At 42.2% G+C, this 27,307-nt stretch overlaps 1 protein-coding gene across 9 annotated transcripts; it reads right to left on the bottom strand.

The window, feature by feature from the left end:
- Positions 1 to 339: 339 nt before the first annotated feature.
- Eip93F (Ecdysone-induced protein 93F) lies at positions 340 to 26,643 on the bottom strand. Of its 9 annotated transcripts, none has more exons than XM_065496455.1 (9): positions 26,185 to 26,642; positions 14,075 to 14,309; positions 11,625 to 11,957; positions 10,300 to 10,442; positions 10,166 to 10,237; positions 9,925 to 10,078; positions 8,891 to 9,481; positions 7,267 to 7,629; positions 340 to 6,138 (listed from the first exon to the last, which is right to left on the bottom strand). In XM_065496455.1, exons 2-9 carry the CDS (start codon positions 14,267 to 14,269, stop codon positions 5,488 to 5,490), a joined length of 2,502 nt encoding a protein of 833 aa, XP_065352527.1. In that variant the 5' UTR covers positions 14,270 to 14,309; positions 26,185 to 26,642; the 3' UTR covers positions 340 to 5,487. The 9 variants fall into 9 exon arrangements, with proteins under 9 accessions (XP_065352527.1, XP_065352523.1, XP_065352528.1 ...); XM_065496451.1 differs by having other exon boundaries at positions 14,032 to 14,309; positions 26,185 to 26,641; XM_065496456.1 differs by lacking the exon at positions 26,185 to 26,642 and adding an exon at positions 25,289 to 25,312.
- Between the last annotated feature and the right edge of the window lie 664 nt (positions 26,644 to 27,307).

Raw genomic sequence — 27,307 nt, 5'->3', positions numbered from 1 at the left:
TATGATGTGAACTCAATCCGCAGAGCAAGAAAATAAGAAGTCATTATACAAAAGATTCTGATTGAATAAGCAAGAATGTACGACTTTGGAAATAAGCAGTTGCACAATGCGTTGCAGGGATGCAGCACAACGAAACAAGTAGAATTGCCCCTATTTCAGAGTCCATCTCCATTCCGAACGACTTATGCAACTCGCACGTCTTCTGCAACGCATTGGTTGCATAAACTCCACTTACGCGGAGTTGATAAGGTTTCTCGTGATTTTCTTATTGTTGCTCGTTGATATTGATTGGCTTGTCGAATGAAAGAAAGTGGGTTAACACGGAATGAGACAACAGAGTTCACTTTATTAATTTTTTTGTTATATGTTTTAATCATGAATGCATTCTACAAATTTAAAATGATCAGTCACAGTAATAATAATGTATATAATTCACATGAACATTGATTATATTGAATAAATTGTAATTTCCCTAAACAAAGACACTTTCTTCTTGTAATTACTCCGAAAAACACCAAAATCACCTTTGATGGAAAAACACGTTCTGAAAATTTTCATTCGCGCTCATTCATTCGCTGAATATTCATCGTGTCGCATACTTTAAAAAGACTTGCTCTCGCATGAACAAGTTGATTCATTTTTATTTTTTCAATAGTTCTCCAAATATGTATTTATGCATAACACGTGTTAGTTGATATTTTTTCGTCAACACCGATGGCCGAAAAAGCAAGGAATGATCTTCGCTTGAGTTTATTTATACAAAACAACAGAAAAGTATGTAGTTCGCCAGCTGGCCGTGCAAAATTCTACACAGTATTATGTTTGTATGCTTGTTTTTTCAGTCAGTCTTGCTCGATTTCAGTTTTAAATTTGCATAGCCCCGCCCAAGCCAGCCACTCACGATCTTAAATTATCATCAGTCGCAAAAACAACAAATTTGGCAAAACAATCAAGAAGATCATTGGAAATGAACAAAGTCGGAAACGCAACAAAAAGTCAGCCGACTCGGACTCGATTTTCTTCAGACTTGCTCGCGGCGGAGGGAAAAAATTGGAACGCTCTTTTTGATTCTCGCTCGGCGCCTCTCCGCTTTTTTCTATCTTTTTAAAATAGTTATTTATTTTTTTAAGTGTGGAAGGTCGAATCCGAGTGCGCGCGCGAAAGTGTTTCTTTAGACTAGAGAGTTACAAAAAATAGCAGTTCAAGATCGAATGTGAGTTTTTATTATTTCCGCATGCAAGAATCCCCGTGTTTTGATATGTTCTCCTCGAAATCGCTTTTTCGTCACAACTCGCCCCGACTGAAATAATTCTTGTGGTGTGTTGTGTACGGGTGTGTGCTAAAAACGGCGCAGACCGGTCCTGTACAAATCAAAAGTCAAGTGTTTTCGCCCGATTTAATTTAATTTGTTATTTTGTTCACAGCATCTCGCTCCTCGTCGAAATTAAATGCAAGCATGGAATGATTTCTCAATTTGCGTACAAAATTTGCTTGTATTTTTGTTCCCATTGGCACTAAAATGAATAAATTTCTCAAGGCACAGCGCCGCATGATTTTGTTTATTTTTTACTCCAGGCGCCGCGTCCAAGGCGGGAAATGTCGCTCCACTCGCCGACGAATGGAAAAATTTATCAAAAATACACGTGTTTGTTCAATTCAGCTAGAGTAATTCATCGCGAATAGCATCTAATCAATATAGATTATTTAAAAATTTTAAAATACAGTCTTCTTAGATTTGTAACCATTTTTTCCATTTTTCAAAAATCATGAGAATTCCAATTGCAAGAGGTGGTCTTATTTTACTGTTATCATATAGATGATGAGATTGCAAAAGCAGGCGTATTATTATGCATTTATTTGTAAAGTTCTTCTGTGTATAGAAAAAAGAACGGCGAATTCCCGAGCGATTTCCCGCCCAACACGTGGCGCTCGCTAATTTTCGTCGTGAGTTGATTATCCAATTGCGGGTGCAAAGCAAAAAGCAGCATTTAATTCATTTAAGTAAATCAGAATCACTACTTGTTTTCTCTCGTCTTCACTTCTCACAGCACCTATTTATGTAATTAATTATTCATCTTCAGCAGTTTGTTATTGTTTGTGTGTGTGTGTGTATGTGTGTTTCTCTATACTCGCTTGGGACTTATCTCGGGAAATATATATCGCTTGTGTGTGTTGTAAATCAGTGTCCATCTGAAGGTGCACCCGCGGCGGTGCACTCGATAATTTGTCACGTATCATTCATAATTAAAATTATACTTAGGAGATAAACGGCAGTGAATGTTAATTTGATTGTTATTATTCATCCTCAGAGTGTAAGTGTGTGTGTGTGTGTACTACAAACATCTCTCAGCGCTCCGTTTCTCTCTGAAAAGTGTGAGTGTGTATTTGAACTACTGACTGCTCGTCCTCAGAGTGAGTGTTTGTGTATGTGTGATCAACTAAGCAAGTTGCGAATGTGTGTATAATTTTATACAAAGTATATTAGAGTAGTTGTTGCTGTTACCGAGTCCGCGTTCTTTCCTAACAGTTTTGTTTCTCCCCGAAAAAGGCTGTCGGTTGGCGCGGATTCAGCGAGGAATGTGTTGCCGCAGGGCCGGCTCGAGGTCTTCCCGGCCCCGTTTGGTGTGTTACGCTAAAATTACCCCCGAGCCCACCGCTCACCCCGCACGAAACATCGACTGAAAACGTAGGCGAAAATCCAAGAGGCGCTCGATTCGAAATGTGGAAAACAACAAGTACAAAATGCGACGGTATGTACAGGTATAGGAAATCAAACAAAAAATACACTGGCAACGAACGTATGTATGTATGTATATCGTAGCAATTAATTATGAGTGTCTGCGTGTGTGTGTGTACCACTATAATAATTAAACTTACCGCTGTTGCAACTAATCGTAAGAATGCACATTTATTATTCAGTGACAGAGTGTGGGTGTGTGTCCGTACGTACGCGTGTAAAATATTGTTTTTCGCCATTTTTAGATTTTCTCGGTAAAAGTCATATTCATCAGTAAATATATTTCCATTTTGGTTTCGGAGAGTGAAAAATGTATCTCGTCTTCGCTACCTAATCTGCGCGCGCGTCACTTGATATACATTATTTCATAATAACAATATTCGAATTTCTCCCAAATATTTGATTGCGCAGGAAAAACACCATTTACTTAATTTGTGATTTTGTATCGTAAGTTGTTTGAATCTTTTTTTGTACAGAGAAGAGAGATGATTATTATTTCTTTTTTTTTTACTGAAAAACGTATATTATTATGCACGTCAAGCTAAAGTGGAAAATTCACGTGGAAATGATGACTGCGTGTGTGTGTGTAAATGTCGTATGCTTGTGAGTGTGTGTTGTCGTAAAACGCGCTTGTCTATTTCACGAAATGTCTGCAACTCCAACTGTATCACAGCCCTTAACTAAGTCCCACTCTTCGCTCGTGTCGGCCTTTAGGTTTTTCAAGTTCAATCAACTAAATCGACTGAGAGACACTTCTCTCGCGAAAATTTTGATTCGATTCCCATCAGTCAAATCAACTTTTCAAAGGCACTACAAATTAATAAATAGACTTGGGAATTTTATTTGGTTAATTTAAGTAAGGAATTAAATAAATGGGTTGCCGCATAAACAAACTAGCAATTTTGAAATAAAAATATCACGAAATATAGTAAATTAAAGAATTTGAAGAGCTCAATTAAAGAATGGTTCTAAACATCACAATTTCTAAGGGTCAAAGTTAGTTGCAAAAATTGTTAATTATACCGATTCTTTTCCATCTGAGAACGGCCATTCTAGTATGTATGCCGGCAGAGCAAAATGCCCAAGTCTATTAATAAAGGTTCGCTCTGTGGAACGGTCAACACAAGTGCGAATATTCAAAATCGATCGATTTAAATTAAAGCACGCCTAAAATGCGCTCGAGACGTCACAAATTTCAACGAAATGCAGCCTTTAGATCACAAAAGTTTTTTACATAATACATTTATCTAAATTTCAAAAACGACTTTCAATGGAAAAAAAGCGAACCTGACTGCGCGGCCGGCGCAATGACAGAATTCCTGTGACGCAACTCTCGGTTGTTGAATTTCCCAATCTGAATACAGATTTTTTCACCGACCCAAAAGGGACATCGTTCGAAGGCCAGCTCACAAACAAGCAGTCAGAGTTAAATTAACTTGCGATTTAAGGCCTATTAAGAAACAGAGCAAATAATTTTTCTCAGCCCGGGCCCACCCCTGGAGCAGCCAGGGGGCGGTCGGGGCGGCAGCCTCCCCCGCAGAGGGGCGTGCTCGTGCCTAATCACAATTTCGTTTCGCTTCCGTTGCTCCAGTCTTCATGCTTTTCTCTATACAGTACAAGTAATTGGAAAATCGTCGTCGTCCTCCTCATCCAAAATATCACACAGTACATAATAACGTGTCTACAATTCGAAAAATGATGCGGCAATTCCTCGACAAAAGTGTTTCTTGTATACAGAAAGGTTCTCCACCAGGGGGCGTGAAGCAAAAACGCAGCTTTATAATTATTATATATATCTCAAAATAACACGTCTCGGGTTTGCTCCGCACTTTTCCTCGGGTGTGTTGTTGGTCAATGAACACGTGAGTCTCGATGAACACCGATTGAACTGTCTGTAGAATCCCCGGGGCCGCCCCCGCCGCTTCACTGGCTGTGGTTCGTGGCGACCGAGGGGCGGCTGACGCACATTAATTGCACTTCTTCATTGGAAAAATCCACTTGCGAGTGAGAGTACATAATCAATCAATCGTGTGAGTGTGTGAGTGTTTGAGTCTAACCGCGAGAGATTATTTCAGGAAATCACAGACATCGTAAATCTCTTTAACCAATTAATTATAAATGTGCATTTGGACATTGACGCGTCGGGGGCGGCACTGGCCCGCCCCCTTCCCCCTACTGTGAGTATTTGCGTGTAGACGACACGCACCACAGTCGAAAATTTCGCGGGTGACGATTCTTCTAATGCCCGGCTTGCTGTTTCGCGAGACTTGTGGATAGAGAATTTCCAAGTAACCGTGGCCTGTGCCGAAAAGCCGCAAAATTTTATGTAACATCAACGGCCACCTTACGTGAAAGCAACGATAATATAACAAAATAAATGCATGACATTGTCTTCGAACCGGGAAAGACACCATTTCAAACGTGCAAAAAATAACATTCTCGCGAGACGCAAGTCAGCAGGACATTATTTGAGAATGAAAGTGTACATGCGTGTGTGTTTATGAATGTGTGTTGTAAATCAGTTTTAAATAGACTTTGGCAATAATGTAGATTGTCAAGATAGAAAATAATTTGTAAAAATACCACCACAAAATAATTACACGATAAATTGATTGATCTGCAAGCTACTACAGTCCATTTGAGAGAGAGATATATATATATAGAGGGGGTGTGTACGTGAGAAATTTCCTTCTATGCGTGGGTGTGTGTATCAAACATCTCGTTCTCAACTAATTAGCGTAGTCAGTCGGTCAGTCGGTAGAATTCCTGGGCGCAGTGCTGCTGGTCCCCTGGCCGTCGGCCGCATCCTCTTCCTCCCTCCTATCACAGTCGTCGGCCGCCTTGACCGACTCGTCGTCCGAGTCGGCGGCCGGCCGCTCGTCCTCCTGCGACAGGTCGACGACAGTCTGCTCGGCGGCGGTGGCCGCGGCCGCCGGCGGCCGCCCCCGGCACAACTGCTCGAGGAGGGCACGGTTTGCGAGGCCGGCCGCCTCCCCTCCGGCCGCCGGCCGCTCCAGCGAGTTGCGGATGAGGCCGTCGAAGAAGCGGTCGGCCACGGGGTCGGTGGCCGCCTTGCGCTGCATCATGTGCGAGGCCAGCAGCTGCTCCTGATACAGCTCGGGGTTGATCATGAACGGGTTGGCCGCCCCCGGCCAGAACTGGTGATACGGCCCGGCCGCCGAGGCCAGCGGCGGCGGCCCCGGCCCGAATAGGCCCTTGCCGCCCAGTCCGTTCGCCAGCCCAGCCATGGCCGCCAGGTTCGGGAAGCCGCCAGCGCCCCCTGGAGGCGGCTTTGGCAGCGGGCCACGCGGCGGCCCGATCTTCGCCTTGTCTTCCGGCAACCCGCCCGACGAGCTTGCTTTGTTCAGGTCGCGCTTGCGTGGCCGCATCAGGTGCCGCTCCTGCAATCACACATTTTTACCGTTTTTTTAGAACGTATAAACGACGAGCGGAAGGAATTTTTGAGTATTGTTAGAACCCAAAAGGGCGCTGAAAACAAATAGATTGTGGACGCCTCAAATTCTACATTGTTAAAAGACATGAGTTGTTCATTAAATAGACACAATGTCATAATATCAAGGTGAACATAGTAGTGTAAAATTAGAACGCCATTACCTCTTTTAAAGGCCAAAGTTGTGATAAAGAGTAAAGTTGCCCAATTTGAAAATTGTATTATCAATTATTTAGAAAAAAAAACGAATAGACAGTCAAGCTTTGAAGAATAATAAGGCTGATGTAACTGCAAAATATACAGTAACAATAATTTTTTTAATATTTGGCAACGACAAAGTGACTAAAGTATGATTGAAATTTTAATTTCCACAGCTTAACAACTCCAAATTTTGATTCTACGTGTAGCCACACTAAATATTTTTTCTAAATTTGATTTTTGAAATTTGATATCAATGTGGATTTTAGATTTGGAAGCAAAATAACGTCATTGTCCCTTCATAAAATCACAATTTTTAAAATTTTAACCCTTTGCGAATGTACATGACGACTGCACTGACTTGAGAATTCAAATTAAATATTTTTCGCTAGGAAATTTTGTAGTTTTGCAAAGTATTAAATTAAAAAAAAGAAAAGATTGCTATTTTGGCTATTTTTTAATTTTAATAGTCTCAAACTTTATTTCAAATTTTCAAGGCTGCGTGATATTTAACTAAGGCCTTTTTAAAAGACATAAATTTTAATTTAAAAATTCTTTCAGAAAATGAAACTTAACAATCGTATTTTAATCTAAAAATGGGAGGAATGACGGCACTGCATGCGCCGCTTCGCTGAGTAACTTGAATATTTAGTTTTTAAAAATTATTTTATTAAATAAGCTAAATTATAAATTCAAAAAACATTTAAAACAAGTATTTTCCCACGTAAAATACTGGTTCATCTCGGCTCTGGTCCAGATCCAGATCAACTCTTCTCGCTAGGTGCCTTCGTTCCAAAGCCTAAAAATCCTTTACATTTATAAACACACCCTTAAAAAAGTTAAACCCCGTTTAAAAATAAAATTAGGGGCCTCTACTGACCTTGACTTTGTACTCGAGGGTGGAGTGGGGCACGCCGTAATAGGAGCCGGCGCGGTGCACGCTCATCTCGCCACGCTGCACGGCCCGCACAGCCTCAATCAGGCTGTCACGGTCGTAGTTGCGGTACTTGCCGCGCTTGGGCCGCGTGCCCTTGCCCCCCTTGTTCTTGCTGTCGCCGCCGCTGCCCGCCTGCTGCTGTTGTTGGTGGTGGTGCGACTGGTGGTGGTGCTGCTGGTGCTGCGAGTGGTGCGGCTTTTGGTGATGCGGCAAAAAGCGGTCGCCGCCAGGGTCCGACGACATCCTCTTCAGTGGGTTCGCCATCAGGGTGGCTGGGTCAACCACCGAAATCGACGGCGTCGACGACTGTAACCGAACGAAAATGGAGCAACGGTTAACGCTAGAAACTTATGTCTCACAAAAACACTGCCGATACCAAATGAAACCAAATTTGATGGTTCCCCCCCCCAAAAAAAAAAATTATTTCATTCATTCATTGGGATGAGTTTTCGGCAAAATGTTGTTTTTTTCTCAGAAAAGTGAACCTGGTGTCGAATGGGTAATCGAACCCGAGGATGACGATTTTGATAATAATTTTAAACTTTGAGTTACCAGTTTGGTAATTTAAGACAAAAAAAAGAAAGAAATTCCAAATTTTCGGCATGTAAAGTTTAAAGAATATGCCAAAATTACCAAAATTTCAGGCAAATCTGTACGCTTTAAGAAATACTGCTCACAATCTTTAAATGATGAAAATGAATCTTGTGAAGCATTAATACTTAATTATTGGTAAGAATTTCTTAGATGAAAAATTGCTGGAGCGAGTAAAATTAGCTACCGCATAAAAAACAAGCGGCAAAGAAAGAGAGCATGACGATTTACGATACTCCCACTGCTGCCCTGATTTTTGACTTGTTTCTTGGTTTAAATAACACGGGAAAGATCAAGGTAACAGTAGACAGTTGAATTGCGACTCGTTTAAAATTGATCACGTCGCATTGTGTTGGTGGCTGATGTCTTGTATTAAAGCGTATAAAAATATTAAGCAATTCTGTTAGTTTTATTTAAAATTTGGATATTTAAATTAAAATGAGAGGTTTTCACGGTTGACACATTGTGCAAACAATTGTTTGACCTTCAAAGGCAGTTGTTTTTCTATGCTGAATGTTAGAGGGCAATGGGTCAAGTTGCATAACCCAGGCACAACTAGCACAAGTCCGCAAAAACGATTGAAAACAAAAGAAATCTGTCGCTGCACTGACAATGAGGCCACTACAAATAAAGCACATGCTCGCTTGTGATTTGAATAATATTCTGTTAAAGCATGAAAAGACTCAAGGTTGGAGAGCACAAAATTTACATCTCCTCATGCATAATTTCTGGATTTTCTTGAATTTACATCAAACTTTCTACTAAATTTAATTGAAATTTTGTTTAAATATCCTGGGAAAATATTTTTTAAATTTTATACTTTTTTACATTGATTGAAAAAATGTGTCTTAAATTTATTTCCATCATTTTTATAAATTTTGTTTTGGTAACCTTGACAAAAATATTAGATAAAAAAGGAATAATCTTTAGAATTTTAATGAAGCTGAAGCTGTAGAGAAAAGTACGAGGGACTTACCTGGAACTTTTGGGTGATGCTCTTGGTGATGACGTCGCGGAGGCTGACGCCGAGCGAGGGCGATGAGGAGCCACTGCCGCGGGGCTCGGAGGCCTCGTTGCCGTTTGGCTTGAAGGACGGAATGCGCAGCAGGCTATTGGGCGTCGTCTCCTCCTCGCTGGTGGCCTCGGCGCCGCTACCACTGGCGTTGTTGTTGTTCTCTGCAGCGGCGGCACCACCAATGCGCTTCATCAGCTCGACGAGGCCGCTCTGCTGCTCGGCCGACGCGGCGCCGAGCAGCTGCGACAGGTACGGAGCCAGCGCCGCCGGCGGCTCCGGAAACGCGGATGGAGGCGCCGCCGGCGGCGCCGCGGACGACGATTTGCTGCCGCCAGAACTGCTCTGCAGCAGCTGCCGCAGCGAGTCGGTCGCCGGCAGATTGTCAAGCCCCGAGAAGCGCACCAGCTCCTCCATGGACAGCGTCTTGCTCCCGTCCTCGTCGCCAGAGTTGTCGTCGGCGGCTGCCGCCGGCGTCGACGTCGACGCCGGTGGTGGCGGCGTCGACTGCATCAACAGGTGGTCGCGTTCCCGCTCCCGCTCTAATTTGTACACCTGAAACAAATCCCAGGTTGGAGTGAGTTTGCTCGCAAAACGACGCAAACTGAAACCGATTTTTTACAGGTGCATCGTCCACGTGTGTTCCTAAAGACTTTCTAATGAAAGTTAGCATTAATTCATGAATCATGTACATATGATATTAAAAATTGACCATAATTTTATTGAACCTTTTCAAAAACTTTCATAATTTATTATGCCAATTTATTAATAAAATAAATGCAGAAATTTTTGTTTGAACCAAAAAATTTAGCATCCACCAGTGAATAGATTACAAAATGTTTAATATTCAAGGCGAAATTTGCACAAAAAAGTGTGAAATTTCTTAGGTGAAAATTCAATAAATCAATTCGGCCTGATTTCCTTCGATCCATAATTTGTTAAAGGAATTGAAATTTTGGGGAAAAATGACTAAATTTATAATAACACAAAAACCGCACCTTATTTCTGAGAGTAGATCTGGGGATGCCGTAGATGACGGCCGCGCGTCTGGTGCCGAGTTTGCCGCTCTGGATGTCCCTGAGGGCGGCCTGCAGCTCCTCCTCGGTGTAGGTGCGTCGGCCGGCCACGGTGCTGCTGAGTCGCGGTTTCGCCCTGCAGTTCAAAACATCTGTTACAAAAGGCGGAAGCGCGCGCCCAGCTGGGACACGCGGGGCCGCGGAAAAATCATTTTTTGCTTACGCCCGAGCGGCGGATCGCTCGTTCATGTCTCCTTCGTAAACTAAACGATTCTCTACTGGATCGAATCTGAACCTTTTGTTTGAATGTACGTGTGAAATTTACTGTTTTAAGCCTGAAAGGCGATGCAGCCTTACCGGAAAATGGGCTTCACGTCCAGGCCGGGCATCTTGAGGGAGGTCGGCGAGTCCAGCGGACTGTCTGACTTGCTCGACGGCTTGGCGCTCAGGTCGAGCGGCTGCTCGCCTCCTGTGCCGGATGGCGTGGCAGCGGGGGAAACCTGCGATTTGATAAGATAAATATTTAATTCTGTATTCCGTTTTAATTGCTGGTTTCGCAGCAATCATTTTGATTTCTAATATTAGAAAACATTTTTCTTTCTTTAAAAAATACTGAATAACTCCCTTGCTCTAAATATATACAACTAGGATATATATTTATTTGGAAGCTTTACAAGTCTAGCCAATTCCGAAGAATCACGGCTGGTGCATATCGGTTGCTCATAGCAGCGCTTATTTATTACAAGTTTTGTAATTATTGCAAAATCAAAATACTAAAATTATTTTAGCACGCTTAATTGCGTTTAACATATTATTCATTCATAAAATTAGTTTACTAGAGGAACGAAAAGAGAGTTGAATTTCGTTTTGTTTCACCAAAAATGATGTGAATTCTAACCAAACGTGCCCCTATCCCCATGTTCGTTGGTTTGGTATTTTTTTCCATCTAAAATAAAAGGAGATAAAGAAAGGCGGACTTCCCTTTTTTGACGTCATGCGATTGCCCAAAAAATTAAACAAGGAACATGCTACCCGTAAATTACCCGCATGAAAAAAGGCCCAACCGCATGATACAAGCAAGGAAGTTCTGATTTCTTTCGATGCCATCAAGTAAAAAAAAATGCTGCGGATGTACCGGAATATTTTTGTGTCTCATTCATTCAAGGCCAACTTTCCTTTTTCTAATATTTTTATTTTTAATAAAAATTAATTGAAAAACATTCTTCAAATTTCTCAAAATTCTAATTCAGCTGTGAGCAGAAAATTAAATTATCGATGGTTGCGATTTTTAGATGGCAAGACAGCTTAACTTTCGGGAAAAAAGCAGAATAATTCTGCTGTTTTAAATTCATTCTTTAATCTATTTATCTTTTTACTTGAAATTTTTTTGTAATTTAGACAAGTTGTGACCGGAGGTCTCAGGCAGCCGCAATACGCCGCACCGGCCGGCAAAAAGTCGGAAAATTAAAGTGTCAGAAAAATTGGCCCCTGATCCTCTGAGCCGTATGCACTATCAAACTTCACTTTTAAAAATTTCTTAGCTACGCCACCGATCGGTCCAGCAAAATTGTGCGGCTGAGACCTCAAGTTTTAAAAGAAGTTCTTACAGTAAAAAGTCTTACGTATTTTTACGACGAGGATTGTGAATTCATCTTATTCATCAAATTAAAAAAAATGTTTACCTGCTGGTGTTGTTGTTGCTGCTGGTGTTGGTGTTGCTGCTGTTGCTTGGCGAGTGCCTGGCTGAGGTACCAGGGGAAGAAGCCAGGCGCGGCGGCCAGCAGGGGGTTGATCCCGGGGCCGGTGCCGCTGGCAGCGGCCGCGGCTGCCATGACGGCGGCCGGGTTGCCGGCCATGCTGGCCATGGCGGCCAGCGAGGTGGCCATTCTGTTGAGGGACTCGATTGAGAAGGCCGGGCTGCCGGGATGCAGGCCGACGGCCGCGTTCAGGTCCACAGAGGCCGGCTGGGGAGAGGAGTCCATCGAGCTCTGGCTGCTCTCGGAGGGCTGCGGACTCTGCAAAAGGTCGCGGCGTTGGTCAAACGGCCGAGCAACCCGATTCTCCGCTGCCTCCAGCGGAGAATGCGACTACGTGTTTGGTTCAGGGGGATCACTAGATGTAATTAATGCGCGGCAAAACAATATATATGTATGCGAGGATTTTACACAGCCATTGCAAGAAAAAAGGGTAAGTCTATTCCAGGCTGGAAATCCAACACTCGGAACAGCCGACCCGGGGGAAGGCTGTGCTCGACTTGATGAATTTACAAACCGGAAGTCTAGGCGTATTTTCAGCTGGGACTATAGAGTGACTGGAGCAGCGAGTAAGATGAAAAAAATATTTAAATTTCATATGGGCTGACGGATGGCACCAATATTTTTTATTTTTTTTTGTTAACAAAGTTTAGGACCGTCAATCCTGGTTATTTTCTCGACATGTTTAAAAATTTCGACCGTGAAACATTAAATTATAAAATTAAAAGCACTACTTTCTTTTTAATTCAACACTCAAAATAATATTTCTTCTATCAGGTAGTCATTCATTCAGGTGAAGTAATTTTTTTAATTAAAATAAAATGGCTTGGGCTTTTAAATTATTAAAAAACAGACTATGGCGAAAAATTGCCTAGTTGGAGAGACCAAACCAACTCAGTGACACTATTTTCTGGTGGCGATTTTTTCTTCAAATTTTAATTTTCCGTCTTACCCGCGTTTCCAGCCAAGAAGCGTTAATCGGCAAGTAAGTGTGTGAGACTAAACTTGTTCATGCGCGCAATGCCAATGTAAATAAAGTTCTATGTGGTGGTTTATGGTGACCACAATAGGCTCTCAATGGGTTCTCGGACAGCATGCTACACAGCGAGCGCGACTTGTGACTTGAGTCGACTAAATTTTACTTTTCTGCTGGGTTGTGGGTGGTGGCGACGCAAAATTGGCGCCTTATCGCGCGCACACGCTTCCTCCGAGGCTGGCACTGGCGTGTCCCCTCTCTGCGTTTGAGGGAACTTTGATTGCAACAATTTCGGCCTTTTGCACCTCGAAATAACTTCGTAGTATCAACGCTAACTGTAAAATTTTGATGACCTCTTTTTAAGCGCACCGAATTGCTATCAGATGCGGAAGCGTTCCGCTACCCTGTTATTTCCGACGGCGGCACTTGATTGTCAAAAAATGGACATGTCTAACAAATTTCAAGTGTAATTAATATTGGATTCTAAGACAAGGATGAACTATGTAGGTCAATACATCTCCTAAAGCGAGTTTGAATTTTGCTATTTATAGCAAGTGTTGATTAATTTGATCTTTAAAATGCGAAATTAAATAAAAGGGGAGTTTAGGAAATCTGCGGTAATTATGAAATTTTAAAATTCCAAGGTCGACAGAAATTATTGTCAAGAGCTGACAAGAGCGACATAGAAACCACATCAAAGTCTATCTGAATTTCATGGAACAATCTCGTCTATACAGCACTGCTATTAACTCGCAAAGTGATATAGAATGAACTGAGAAATAAAAAAAGGAAGAATTATTATGAAATACCTGCAGAAATATAAAACAGCATGTGTGATTTATATTATTTATTAAATTAAATTTTAAAGACTTCAAAAGGATTTTTTTATGAAACCGATAAAAAACATAATTTCACAGCTGTCTCATCAAAATATTATCTCTTTGAAAACCAACATATATCTACTTTTGGTCCATATATACTACTGAACGGCAAAAATCAATTAATTCCATAAAACGCAATAAAGCCGCGCTTTCAGAGTCTGGGCCTCTTTGAAACCATCTAATTTTCGTATTTTTTTATACACAAGGCTGCGGGAGGTCCAAAAGCAGCGGCGTCAGGGCGCGGTACCTGGCCTCTTTCAGCGTGTGTGCGTTCGGGTCGAATTATCGAGGGCGGGCGCGGCGTTTGTAATGCAATAAACAGCCAATCGGTCGGTTTGAGCGAAAAAAGATCAATCAGTCTGCTTTATGCAAATGTACACAGAGAGTAAAAAATATATGAATCGCATCTCAATCAATCAATCAATCAACTGTGGTCCACACAGAGAGCCACACAGAGAGCTGGATTTACGAGGCTCACTCTGCAAGGTTCCGTATGAACCGCGCCGTCACAGAAGTAGCACCTGTCTTCGGGCTGCCAGTCCTTCGGGAGATCCTCGGGGGCTGCTGCCCCGGCTGCCGCCTCCGCTGCTGCCTCCAGCTCCTCCTCCTCCTCCTCCTTGACAATCTCCTCCTTGGAGCGCTTCTCCCAGGCAGTCTGAGTCTCGTGTTTGCTGATCGCCTCCGCTCCCAGAACGTGGGCTTGGTACTGTCGCCATCTTCGTCTGCCCATCAACTCTTCAGCGACGCGCTCCAGTCCTGCGAACACAAATTTAATTCTCTATTAGATTCAAAAACATATTCAATCTAATGAAAAGTAGTCATATAAATTGCCAATAAGTGGCATAGAAAAGGATATAATGCGATGTATTGGAAAGTGAAAACTTCTTATCAAAATTGTTGTTTTTACCACGATCATCCAATTAAATCTGAGCCTAGCAAAACAACATTTAAGGATTCACATAAGCGGAAAAATCAAAACAGAATGACCTTCTGATTTGTATGCACTAAAAGATTTTAAAAATCAGTGATATTTTAAACTCTACTTAAATGAAAAATCTTCCTTTCTTTTTTACTTTGCTTTATCTATACATAAAATAATGATTAAAACTGAGACTTAACTGTGCAATTCTTTTTTGCTGAAACCGTCAATAAAGATATTTAAAACGATCTGACAAGGCAAAAATTGAGTTTTACCTCAAAAACCAAAACGAAATTCAAATTTTTCATTTTCTGGCTGGCTATGACACCAATACCACGCTTTTTTAATTTTTCGGAAAATGAAATCTCTTTCCATGCCCCATTTTCCAAAGTTCTGGTGAGCTGCGAGTAACACCCTTTTTCATCAGAAGTCATATTGTCATCATCTTTTAACCAAAAATCGATTTTGCGCCAGAAATTGGGTCAAAACTATTTTTGCTCGTCTCGTCTGATAAAAATTATATATAGCATGGTTAAACTCCCACTCTCCGCCAAAGCATCATTTCCAATTAATTGACAAAAATACTCTTCTTTCAGACAAAAATTTAGTTTACAGCTACTCCGCGCAACCTGAGCGGCGTGTGTGTTACGCGGGTTGTCTCTATTGCCAGTTTTTAAGACACTTGTCCCATCGCAAATGTCTACGTCTACTTTGTTCTCTATTGAAAGTCCAAACTGCTGTTGCTCAATAAATTTGCACTTCGGACTCTTCCAATTAACCAGACTTTTCACACAATGGTATAAATAATAAAATTAGAAGTTGCGCGACTGAGGAGATACAGCGCCATTTTAGTTAAAAGGTCACGACAATCAACTGTTTCTAAATGGCTTTATTGTTTTGCTCCTTTGAATGTTATTTCAAAGTCGTCAAATCGTCGGCTTAGTTTAAAACCCTTAAAGTTTATTAATGGAAAATTTAAGGCTGCTCAATAACTCCTTTGATTCAGTCATTTAAAAAGTTTATGCATAGCTGAGCACATCTGCAATGAAAAAAGGGGAAAAATAGAATTAAGTAGCTCTCGACGCACTTCCCTGTCTGGCAATTCTCGAACTGCTCCGTTCCGTTTCCTCGGCGCGGTCGCAGACGAGAGCGAGTGTGCATATAAACGTTGACTCTCACAACTCAATCAACTGCGGCACTGTGAAAGCAAAAGCAACCCCTTGGAAGTGCGGCGCGACAAGACGCAAAACCTCCGAGCGCGCCATTGATTATGCCAGATTGAATGTGTGAACGGGTTGTGCAGCGCGCGGCAAGAATGCGGCGGTGTGCTTGATGAACACACGGCTCGTCGCTCTTTATAAATACGAGTTCTCTTCGTATATATGTATGAAAGCATGCACGTATATGCAGACTCACTCGTGTAGTACGTTTTACACCCAGCCGCTCACTCGCTCGCTCACGAGAGAGAGAGAGAGCGAGAGAGATTTGTTCCTGACCATTCCCAACCACCGCGAGGAAAACAACAAACGTCCACGCGGCACTGGAGACGAGCACTTCTGCTGCTAGTGTCTGTCCTTGAATTATGAATAATTGTGATTGATGCTGCAGTGTTTGCTTTCCGTGATCAAAGTTTTTAGATATTTCATTTTGTTTCGGCACGCCGAATCAAATCAAAGGGGGTATTTTGAATACTATTTTCTATTTGAACACGAAAGGAAATGGTCAGATTATTTTTTCTAGCAGCAAAAATCAGAATAGAGGTTTTGGCTCAGCAAAGAGGGCGATCAAAGCATTGAGCCGCTAGAATTTAAGAATTTAAGATTAATGACACTGTACAACTCTGAAACATCCCTTTTACCACTGCATAAAACAATTCTTAAGGCTAAAATAAAATCGAAAATTCCCCCAGTCCCATACTTAACATTTTATTTTATTTAGTCTATCCGTTGTAAGAGACACACCATTAAATATAAATGTTGCAGCCACGAAAAATGTTGAAATACAATTTTTCTTGGTTTAAAGTGAATTATGGCCAAAATTTTTTAGAATAGTCGTTGGTTACAAAAAGCAGTCGTTTGAGTTGTTAATTTTAACAATTTTTCTACATTGTGCAAAAATCAAACGAAGATAAATTCAAATATTGCCAAATTTCTCCAAAATTTACAGCGCTTAACCATATTTACTTGGCAGATTTCGAGTTGGGGGAAATTGTGGATTGTTTTCTTGGCTATTGTGAAATATGATCAGATTTTAATTGGGAAGAGTTCTCAACATTTGAAAAGAATGCTAACTTTGCATTCACTCTTCTCAAAATGTTACAGTGCTGCCAAGGCCAATTTGGGCTATAACTGAATTTGTAGAGATTAGATTTTGAATTGGCATTAACAATTTATCGGAGTTTTACAATATCAATCCTTATTACTGCATATTTTTTAGTTTCAATCAACCGTTTACTGAGGCCAGCAGCGCAAAACATTTTAAAGTGTTCCACTTAAAAGGTCCGGAATCTTATATTTCTTGGCTCAGAGCTATCAGTAAAAACAAAAATTGAGGCTAACTGTTGACGCATCCTGTCCACTCCATAACGTCACAGTGCATCAGTCTTCACTTTTCCGTTTGGTTTAATTTTATTTTACTACCAATAAATAATAACAACTCGTTTCATTATATTCCAAATGGTTAATTTACCTGCAAACATCAAAAAGCTAATATTTTCTTTATCCAGGTTATATGAAATGTTTTAAAAAAATTCAAGTCATGTCAAATGCGAAGGTTGATTATAAAACAGTTGATTACACAATCTACTATTGCTTGATTCAACTCTCCACTCTGAATCAATTGAATTTTCAACTCAAAACTACTTATAACGTAATACAATACAAACTAGGCCACTGGCATGTTTTGAGACTCAAAAACGCAAAATTTACCATTTTCAGCAACTTCCGGTCGTGTAGCACAGAACAAAATGCAGAAAAACAGCGACTGGCAATCGGACTTCTTTTATCTGATACAGATTATTTTTGTACTTTTTAATATTAAAAATATTGCACTGTTCCGTTTTTCAAAATGTAAGAGGAAATTGTACTTTCTCATACGCATTAAAATTATTATTCACATTCGTAAATACAAAAATTATCACGTAACTGTCAAACTGAAAATGCGTGGACGTTAGAGGATCGGAGTAAAATTTAGCTTTTCAATGATCTCATTTGGCAACTCTTCCTTTAAGTTTACTTAGTAAGAAAAATTGTTTAATTTAGTAGGGAAAAATATTTTGCAGAAGTAAATTTCTGCATACGTGGTAAAATTGAAGCAAAAATAACCACGCGGGGCCGGGAAAGGCGAGATGGCAAGACAAGCCAGACGAAAATTTCTGCCGGCTCGGATATTATACACGCGCACACTCGTCGTTTCAGAAAGGCAGCTAAGATTGTGCAAAAGGCGCGGCTTCGGTTTTCGGCGGCTGGGTTTTCTTTCGTCTCGAGGCTCTCTCTCTCTCTCTCTCTCTCTCTCTCTCTCTCTCTCTCTCTCTCTCTCTCTCTCTCTCTCTCTCTCTCTCTCTCTCTCTCTCTCTCTGCTCTCTCGGTGTCCGTTTTTCTTTGGCAGCGCACACAAAGTTGCGCTGCTGCTGCTGTTTTCAGCGGCCGCAGTCAAAACTGAACGTGATGTTTTGGAAAAACGGGCCGCGTTCCCACGCCGCGCTAATTGCCCTCGGCCGGAGCTGACGCCAGATTTTCGCCCTGTTTTTTCTCTCTCCGCTCTCGCAAATACTAACACACTCAACTCGACTGCTCTCTTCTTAAATATGACATGTACGGTCTCACACTTTTGGCAGAGCCAGCCCGTTTTCGGGCGCACGTGCACCACATCCGAAATGAGCCAGCTAACGAGTAGGTCCGTGTCTCGAACGAATTTTTCGAGCTCGTGTCACAATTCGGATTAGTCAGCACCTGCGTAATGCAACGCTTCACTCCTTCCATCGCACTCAAAACGAGGAAATTTTTGAACTTAAATTGCGACACCGAGTCTTTCTAGATTTGGTGCAACTTTACGTCACTCTGCGGTTAAAATTAACCGAAAACTGGCGTAAAAATATGGCGGAATATCGGATGATCACGTAGAGTTCGCCTAAAAATCATTTCTTGATGGTCAAATCAATTGCGAAATACGTATAATTTAATGACTAGCTGTTTTCAAAGTATTGCGAAGTCTTCTTTACATAATTCCATTCAAAATCTGTTAAAATGAAGCTGATGATATTCCAATTTAAAAAATATATTAAATGTGACGCTAAATCTCTGGATGATGGAGTGAAAAATATACCTCTATTTTGTAACAATTAAAAAAATGCAGATAGAAATAATTAACAAATTGATCAAGCACTGAAATGTTATATTGTTTTCTCTGCAAAATTTTTGTATTATTTCAATACTGCCAAACAATCGGGAAATTTCTTCATTCCGGATATATTTTATCTAATTTCACTCTTCAAAATATATATCAACAATTTCATTAAACAGCCGACCGAGGTTTAAAAATTGGTATTATTCAGTGCCAGGATTTTATCCGGCTTAATTCGTTTTTTTTTTTGCTTTTTTTGGCTGCAACAAAATTTTTTTTTAAACTAACTTGTGGATTTTTGACAAGCTGTGAAAAAAATTCAAAAAAGGCAGAAAAAAGCCGGCTAAAATAGGGTGGTTTGAACCTGGTTTAAACCACCATGGATTAAACCGGTTGGATAAAACTCGGAACACTGAGTGCCAGCCTCAATGGATTTAGACACTCTGTGACGAGGTGGTTTTGCCACTTGAAATCAAATTTAAACAGCTTAAATTTACGTGATTTGCGTCATTAGATGATACCATCATGTGCAAATCGTAAAAAAACGTAAATAAGTGAGGTTTCACAGCACTGAATATTAAGCGAGAAAAATCCAAATTTTTATCGCACACAGCAGTTTTTTGAGTTGATATCTGTGCCAAAGGAAGCCGCAAACACCGGGAAAACTGAATTGCGCTCGGTACTCTTGTCACGTTCCATATCAAATCAGTGTACATAGCATTTTGAGGCCGTGGGAAATTCAAAGAACTTTGACAAAACTTTAAAAAAAAATAGATTTGACCCTATTTGAGTGGAAAACTCAGCAGTTTTGGTTAATTGTGAAAGTCGCAGGTTGTGCGGATCTCAAAATTGCATAAGAAGAGAATTTGTGAAGATAAAACGGCACTCGGTTCATAACCAATGAATCCGACGTGCTGGCGAAGTGGAGTGTCAAAAAAGCGCTCGTCCCACGACACGGAGCGGCTTGCCGCGCGATCGGCCGGCCGATCAATCACGCCCGGCCAAGCGCAGCACGAGAAGAAATTTTGGCACTTATTTTCGAGGCTACTCACTTACGGATGCATCGCAGCCAGAGAATCGCCGCTTTTGCGCCAAACTTTTTGGGTGACGCGGCGAAATTCGCGCGCCGCGCCGTTAGACGGAAGGCAGGCAGGCACTCCTCGCTGTGCGCGATTGCTTTTTACGCCGAAATAAGAGCAATTGAAAAATAATGAACACGTTCAGAGGGGAGGCGACAGCACAGCCGGCTTTTGGCCATTTTTCGCCGATTCGCGCACGTCAACATGCAGCAAACTTTTATTGCGATATCCGCGCGCTGCACCGCGCCAGACACCATACAAAAAAATCGGCCCCGGCTTTTCCGCTGTGAGTGTACAACTTTTCCGGAGTAAATTAATTTTTGGGCACTATCGAACACTCCTTTTGAAATCGTACAACAGTATGAATCTCGTGGTTGCAGCATAAAACTGTCGAAAACCTTTGAAAATTCAATAAATTATGACCTTTTTGTAACTTAAGTTGAAGATTATGATATATTAAACTTCTAGCTGACCCAAATATTTTAACTATGGGCGAATAGACAGAAATAAGAAAGACATTAATGACCGTAAATAATTGAAAAGGATTTTGGAACAGTCTACAGCTTTATACTGCAGCAAGTTTAATTCTTATCAGTGGGTAACCCGCCGTCACTAAATCTGAGGGTAATTAGCAGCAATCTCGAGCGAACGGGAAGTGCATTTCCTATTGACGACTTTGAGCTGAAGAAAAGTGTGGCATTTTGTTTGTTTCGAATGTAATCCTTGACGCAAACGTTGCTGAATGAGAGGGAGAGAGACAGTAGGCTTTTTATCTCTGCGGTCTGACCAAGTTGCGTTCATGATCTATCAGCGCGGTACACCTTACGATTTCCTGCTGCCTCATTGATAAACACCACAGCCATCGGTGACACTGCACTTGGCACGGAGCGGAATTATTAATATTATTTTAAAGAATTAAGAGAGACGATAAAATCCGTTGCGAGGGAATGCAATACCTCTTCAAACAAATATTAGTCTCAAACTATAGAGTTTCAAATTTAAAAATGTAATAAAGTTGTATCACAATCAGCAAGTTTCCACTGTTGTAAATTGTGCAATAATAAAAAAGGAACTAACCCAAAGTTAAAAAGTGGATCGATATGAAAATTCATTTAATTATTGGTCACAGCAAGCTTAGCAGTTGATTGATTGGCCGAAAAGTTAAACTGTGCAACGTACGTGAATAAATAATAAAAATATGACCTTGGCATAGTAAAAATTAAAACATTTTCTTTCTCAAAAAAGTTTACGATAATGCTACTTGACCATATTTTCATGGCTGAAATCGGATCCTCCCGTCGAGATCTATCCAACGTCATATTCCACTTTTCGTAATGAAATGAAAATAGGAAGAGGAAAAAATTTGATCACTTTGCAGCCACCTTTCAGAGAAATGTAGTGCTCTTCAGGTCAAATTTGAGGTTACCTCATTCCTTAAGGATTGATTCACGCATTGGTAACAGCGATTTTCGGGGTTGCTGTTTCAATCCAAATTTTTAAAACTAGGAAAAATCCGCTGCTTGACATTGACTGATTTAATAAAAACACCTCGTGACCTATCCAGCATTGATTGTGAGGGACTTTCTGCTTTAGCAATAACAAATCGAAGTGTTCAAATGAAAAAAAAAATTGGAGAGTAATTTATCCTCTAAATATGAGTTTCTAAATGTAAATTGAAACAAGCATTTGAAACCATCTGTCCGGTTCCCTATTTCAAATTCATTTTGTCCTTCATTAATCCCATTTCATTATAAGTCACGTGGTTTGATTTCGCGACTCTCATTTGGCTTCAGTGTTGATACATGAGTAAAAATAGTTTTCGAGTGAATCGCAATAAAGTGCAAAAATCAACCATTGTCATTCCGAAATTCCCAATGATGCATGGCACCGCGCTCGAAACGCACTATCGAAATGCGAGACGCGCAGAACGAGAGGGAAAATTAAGTGTGCAAGCGCAAAAAAAGTGCAGAGAGTGCACCAGCGGGTGAATCGGCGCTGGCCGAGAAGCAAGGGTCGGCCCCGCAGAGGGGAGGAGACTGCACAGGGGGTGAAAAAACAAACGCGAAATTAGCCTCGCACCGCAGGCCCTGCTTCTTGGCTGCATTTTTCGCCGCGCGCGCGTTTATTCGGCCGGCGTGCACGTTTCGTGCGCGCCGGCCGCGCGATCGATTCACTGCACCCGCCGCCGAACCGACGTCGGTCGGGGGTGGCTGCCGAGTGCAACGCGGTCACCCCCTCCGCCCCAACCAACCGAACCGGGCTCTCCTCCCTCGCCGGTGCACCGGGCTGCAAATTCGCGAAGCCCCCGGCGTGCATATACTGCTTATTTTCGTGTGCAGCCGCGCTCGGCAAGTGAAACGCCCGACCGACGGATCGTTCTGACGTGCACACGCTGGGCCGAGGCCGCGTGCGGAAAATTCGTTCGTTGGTTGCAAGGCTTGCGAAAATATGCACATGACACAATTTTCCCGAGAGTTGGAGTGATCCAATTTTTTTAAGTAGTCTGATCTCTCATAATAATAAATTAGTATTATTTTTATATTGTAACCTAATTCAAAGCATTTTCTAAACAATTTAACATTCAATTTATGCGTAATTTAAAATAATGAACAAAGAGAGCGTGTGTTGATAATTTTTTTCCTGTTGGAATTTCGCAAATAGCTAACCACCCGGAATTAGTTTCCTCAAAGAGTTTAGCCATTCGTTAATTTAAAATTTCATGACTATTGCTGTCACATTAGAGTTTGCTCTTCCTCCCGCCTCTGTTTGTTTTTAAATTTCGTTTGAAATGGCTGGGTAAATAAAAAATAAATAAATTCAATGCAACCTTGAAATAACCGCCAATTTCTGCGCGTCAAAAGCAATGCTCATGTAATTGATTTAAACTTCTTGGGTTTCCTTTTCACCCCAAATCCGTAACACATTTTTTCTTATTATTATTATTATTATCCACATCGAGCTAAGGTCACAAAAGTGAGTTAAATTAATCCATTTTTGATAAGTTTAATTTAAAATCAATATCCTGGAACGACAAAAAATTAGTGATGAATATTCAAGATAAAGAGAGGTCGTTATATCTCTCAAAGATTTGGAAGACTGCCCTAATATCAATAGGTGGAGCCTTGACCTTGAACTAACTGCTGATTGCTCCGTGAATTAAACTGATAATGAGAGGGTCCAATCAAGAACTGTTTGCTTTGGCCAAAACATTTTTTCACGGTCCAGACGTGGAGTGGTTAATTTAAAAATTTAGAAACTCTCTTTGAACTTTAACTTTAAGAAACCAAAAAGGAGGAAAGATAATTTAACCCAGCTAGCCAAACTCGACGGATTTCCTATTTCCTCGAGACAGTGACTCGATTAAATATTTTTACCATCATCATCCGCTGAAAGACATCGTCGTCAGCGTTATAAAGCGGTGCTCACCATGAAGATTGCTCGCGAAATTCGAGGAGGAGAGAGCGCCGCGTGAGGTCGCAAACGAACGCTTCAATTTGCCGAATTCTGCCCATTGTTGCTGGCTGAATGCAAAAAGTGCCGTCTGCTGGCCCGGCCTGCAGCGCGCGCGAATCGACAAAAGAATTGATTCTCGCGCGTGCAACAAAAGGGCTCGATGCGAGTTTCGGCACTGCGGAAGTGAATTGGACTGTTTTTTGCCGGGCCGCAATTGCGCGTAATGGTGTGCGGAATTATTTCGAAGGGAGACACGTGTAAAGTGTGTGAACGATATTCGCAGACGCGGGTTCATTAATAATAGAATTTCCCCCTGATAAATAATCGAAATCGGGCTTTCGCATCAAACAAATTCAAGTGTATTTAAAAAATACACCATCCTGAGACCGAGACGGCGAGTTAATTAATTTGTCTGAGAGCTTCTTTGAATTATTGAAATCTCAAAGTCACCTTTCCAGCTGATATCGACTTATTGATTGTGACAGTTCGTTATTTGTGCACGTTTTGCGGTTGCAATCAGACAGGAAGTAGTGTCCAAATTTTAATCGTTCAAGGGGCGTTTTTGTTTTCCGCTAAAGCTTGCAATCAGCAACAAACTATTTCCTACAAGTCGACCAAGACTTGAAGCTAAAAAGAATGGAGAGACAATATTCACTGCTTATAAATTATCGACAAAAATTTTGATTTGCACAGAAATTTTTCAAGTTGGTGCAATTTTTATTTTAAATTTGTTCTAGAAATAAATTTAATAAACAAGAGCTGAAACTTGATTTTATACTTCAACTTCTCATGAAGCGAAATTTAAACAAGGCAAAAAAGCTCAGCCACGCCATCAAAGACTCGAGTGTCGCGTCAAAAGTGTAAAGTGGACTGAAATTTCAGGCGAGCAACTCCACTTTTCGGCGGGCGGACAGGAAAAGGCGCGGTGTCGTCATCGGCTTATTGTGTTTTCGCCGGCTGGCCCCTCCACTCATTAGTCACCAAATTTTATTGACTTTCTCGCGCGCCGGACGGGCAGAGGAGCAGCTCGAGAGCGTCTTTTTTATCCCCGAATTGGCCGAGCCGATTGGCAAATCGAAGGCACGTGGTCCCGCGTCAAATTGGCTCCGTCGGCGCACTCAAGCGCGCGGTCGGCCGGCCGGAAATTCGTCTTCTGTTGCTTAATTTTATCGGTAAATTTCCGCTGACAAATTAAGAAAAACCCCGAAAGTACCGCCCGCTGCGATAAGGCGAGGAATGAGGCGAATTTTCGTACGTACTCAGGAAAGTGCGCGCGGTGATAAGAGCGGCGAAAGAAAGCGGTGTAGCACTTTTCGAGCAACTTCTGACAGACTAATTACTCACGAAAAAATGAGGCGACTGCATTTTTATCGTCTGGAAACCAGGAAGCTCGCTGAAATTTGCGAAAATGTCAGCGGAGATAGCACAACTTGGAAATTCTACAGGACGTGGAGCTTTAAAAATCACGATATTTTTATTTTCAAGTTCTTGAATCAACATATCACATGGGAATAAAATTTAGGTTTTGAAAAATCTCAGAAAATTACTTTTACTAATAACCTTTACCCCAAATGATTTGAAATTAAAGTAGAGTTGAAATTAATTTAAAATTTCTCAATTCTGCATCTTGGGTGCAAATTTCCTTGTGGGAATTTCGTCAAAATATGATTGGTTGAAAAATATCAATGGGTCCACGAGTTTCCTTGTGGTATAGATTAAAAAAATTTCCAAGAGCCTCTTTTCCTTTTCCCCTTTTATTTGCAGAAGGTTAACCTAAGACTTTTTTCCTTTTCCTTGATAAAAAAATCTAGGCAAAAACAAGGACCGTCAAAAAACGTTTTAGATAAAAATTGCAACAAGCATGAGGCCAAAATACTAACAGTAAGAAATAATATCACCAAATTTAGAAAAAGAGGAGAGAGTGCAGATTTTCTCGTTCTTACTCTGTGTGGACGGCGCGGCCGGAGCGCAAACGTAAATACGTTTGCCTGTGTAATTAGCGGAAAAGCCGGCGGCGTGAGAGCCGAAACAACAGATGGGTGGCGCTGCTTGTGCCGCGCGAAATCGTGAAAAAGAGAAAAAGCGATGCACCGACGTGCAGCCGACTTGCAGCGCCCGCGATTTGCGCGTGAATTTTTCTTGCAACACCGCCGCGGCCCCGATGCGAAAGGAAGAGGCCCCCAACGCGCGTCGCTCGAAAATCGGGCCAAACGGATTGCATGGGCTCGACGGCAAACCCCTTTGCGGATTGAAATAATGCGGCTGTTATTCAATTGCCAAGTTGAATGCCTTTAGGGGCGCAAAGGCCGGGTGCTCCATTTCTGGAATTGTCCACTGCACTTCGGGATTTTGACAGATTGGTCAAGTGCGTTTAGAAGTGAGAACAAATTGGGAGATTTTTCGAACGAGTGGATTAGAAATTCAACCGGTTTGAGCAGCGGAGAAAGTTCCAGCGAATTTTCCTAACGTTGTCTGCGAGGAGATTTAATTTCGGGACGAGCCGCGCTCGGCGAGTGAGGCCGGTTGCCCATTTTTCGTTCCCGAATCGAGAGGCATCGCCTGTGCTGTGCTAGGCACACTGGCGGCGTGCGTCTTTAGCCTCGCACACTGAGCATTTTGTTGAGCTGCCCAGCCGACGGAGCGGAGTGAGAGGCGGGCGAGAGCAACAAGTTAGACCGGCACGCTGCCGAAAAACACACAAACATCAAAGAGAGGCACCAAATTTCGGCGAGGACCAGGGTCCAGACCGGAAATGCACTTTTCCCAAATTTGGCGGGAAATTGAGACGGTGGTGGGGGGCGGGCGAGTTTGGCGGGCCAGGTTTCGGCTGCGTACTCACCCACTAGGTAGACGAGGTCCTTGGTCCATTTCTGCAGTTCTCTCTTGATCGCACGTTTTTCTTGGATGCAGCTAGAGTAAGAGCATTCCGCCATTTTTCTCCCTCACTCGACAGTGACGTCACATGCTGACCTACTATCAAAATGCATTTCGCTGCATTCGGCCTGAAGGGCCTGGCGGAGCCTCGGTCGGCGGCTGGCTGTGGCTGGCTTGCGGCTGGACCCGAACCGAACTGCCGCTGCAATCCACTCGGCGGGCCTCGAAACGACAGGGGTGAACGGAACGGTGGTGTGTGGTGCGGTGCGCGCGTGGTGGTGTGCTGCCGCTGCACTCGCTATTCGCATTCGACTGCTGCGAAAAACCGACTGCTGCCTCTGCTCGAACGGGCTCAGCGCACCGAGGGCCGAGAGCTGCGAAATGCAACGAGCGGACCCGACCAGCCAGCGCAATGAATTTTTTGTCTTCTCACTCGCCTCGCTCGCTCGCTCGCTGGCTGGCTGGCTGGAGGGAGGCGGGCAGGGAGAGAGAAAGAGAGAGAGAGCCGCTCTTTCTGTGCAATAAATGCACACGGAGAGAAAATAATCATTTTCAGCACCGAAAGGAGAGAAAGAAAGAGAGGGGCGACTCAGCTTATTTTTTCTTTCTTTCTTTCTCTCGTTTTTTCCCTCGCGTTTGCTGCGAGGGAGGGGGCAGCATTGCGTGCGCCCTTCGCGCCCAATTCGCCCCCTGCGCCGGGTAGGCAACCCGCCCGCCCCCGCTGCACTGCCTACTCTGCCGGTTGCATACGCGCGAGGGGCGCACGAAAATGCACTTCTTGCCTCTCTGTCCAGATTTCTAGAGCACATTTTTTCTGATTTCAAAACCAGCTGATTAATCAAAATGCAAGTTGTTGATGACCCGCCGTATTTAAAAATAAATTAAGCACAAAAACCCCGATTTTTCATCGTGATTTGTCAAAAATTGCCCACATGTGATGATCAGAGTGCAATTAAGGCGGGCGATACTATGTTCAGGCCATCAATCATCAAGGCCGCGGTGACCGATTTTTGGCAACAGGCACGTGTTAGTCATTTCCAAATTTCCCACAATTGACTGGACATGTAGGAAGGGAATTCGGAATACGA

Source organism: Cloeon dipterum, chromosome X, assembly GCF_949628265.1.
Source record: "Cloeon dipterum chromosome X, ieCloDipt1.1, whole genome shotgun sequence".
NCBI classification, from domain to species: Eukaryota; Metazoa; Arthropoda; class Insecta; order Ephemeroptera; family Baetidae; genus Cloeon; species Cloeon dipterum.
The sequence above is the reverse complement of the archived record's forward strand: the minus strand, read 5'-3'. Positions and strand labels throughout refer to the sequence as shown.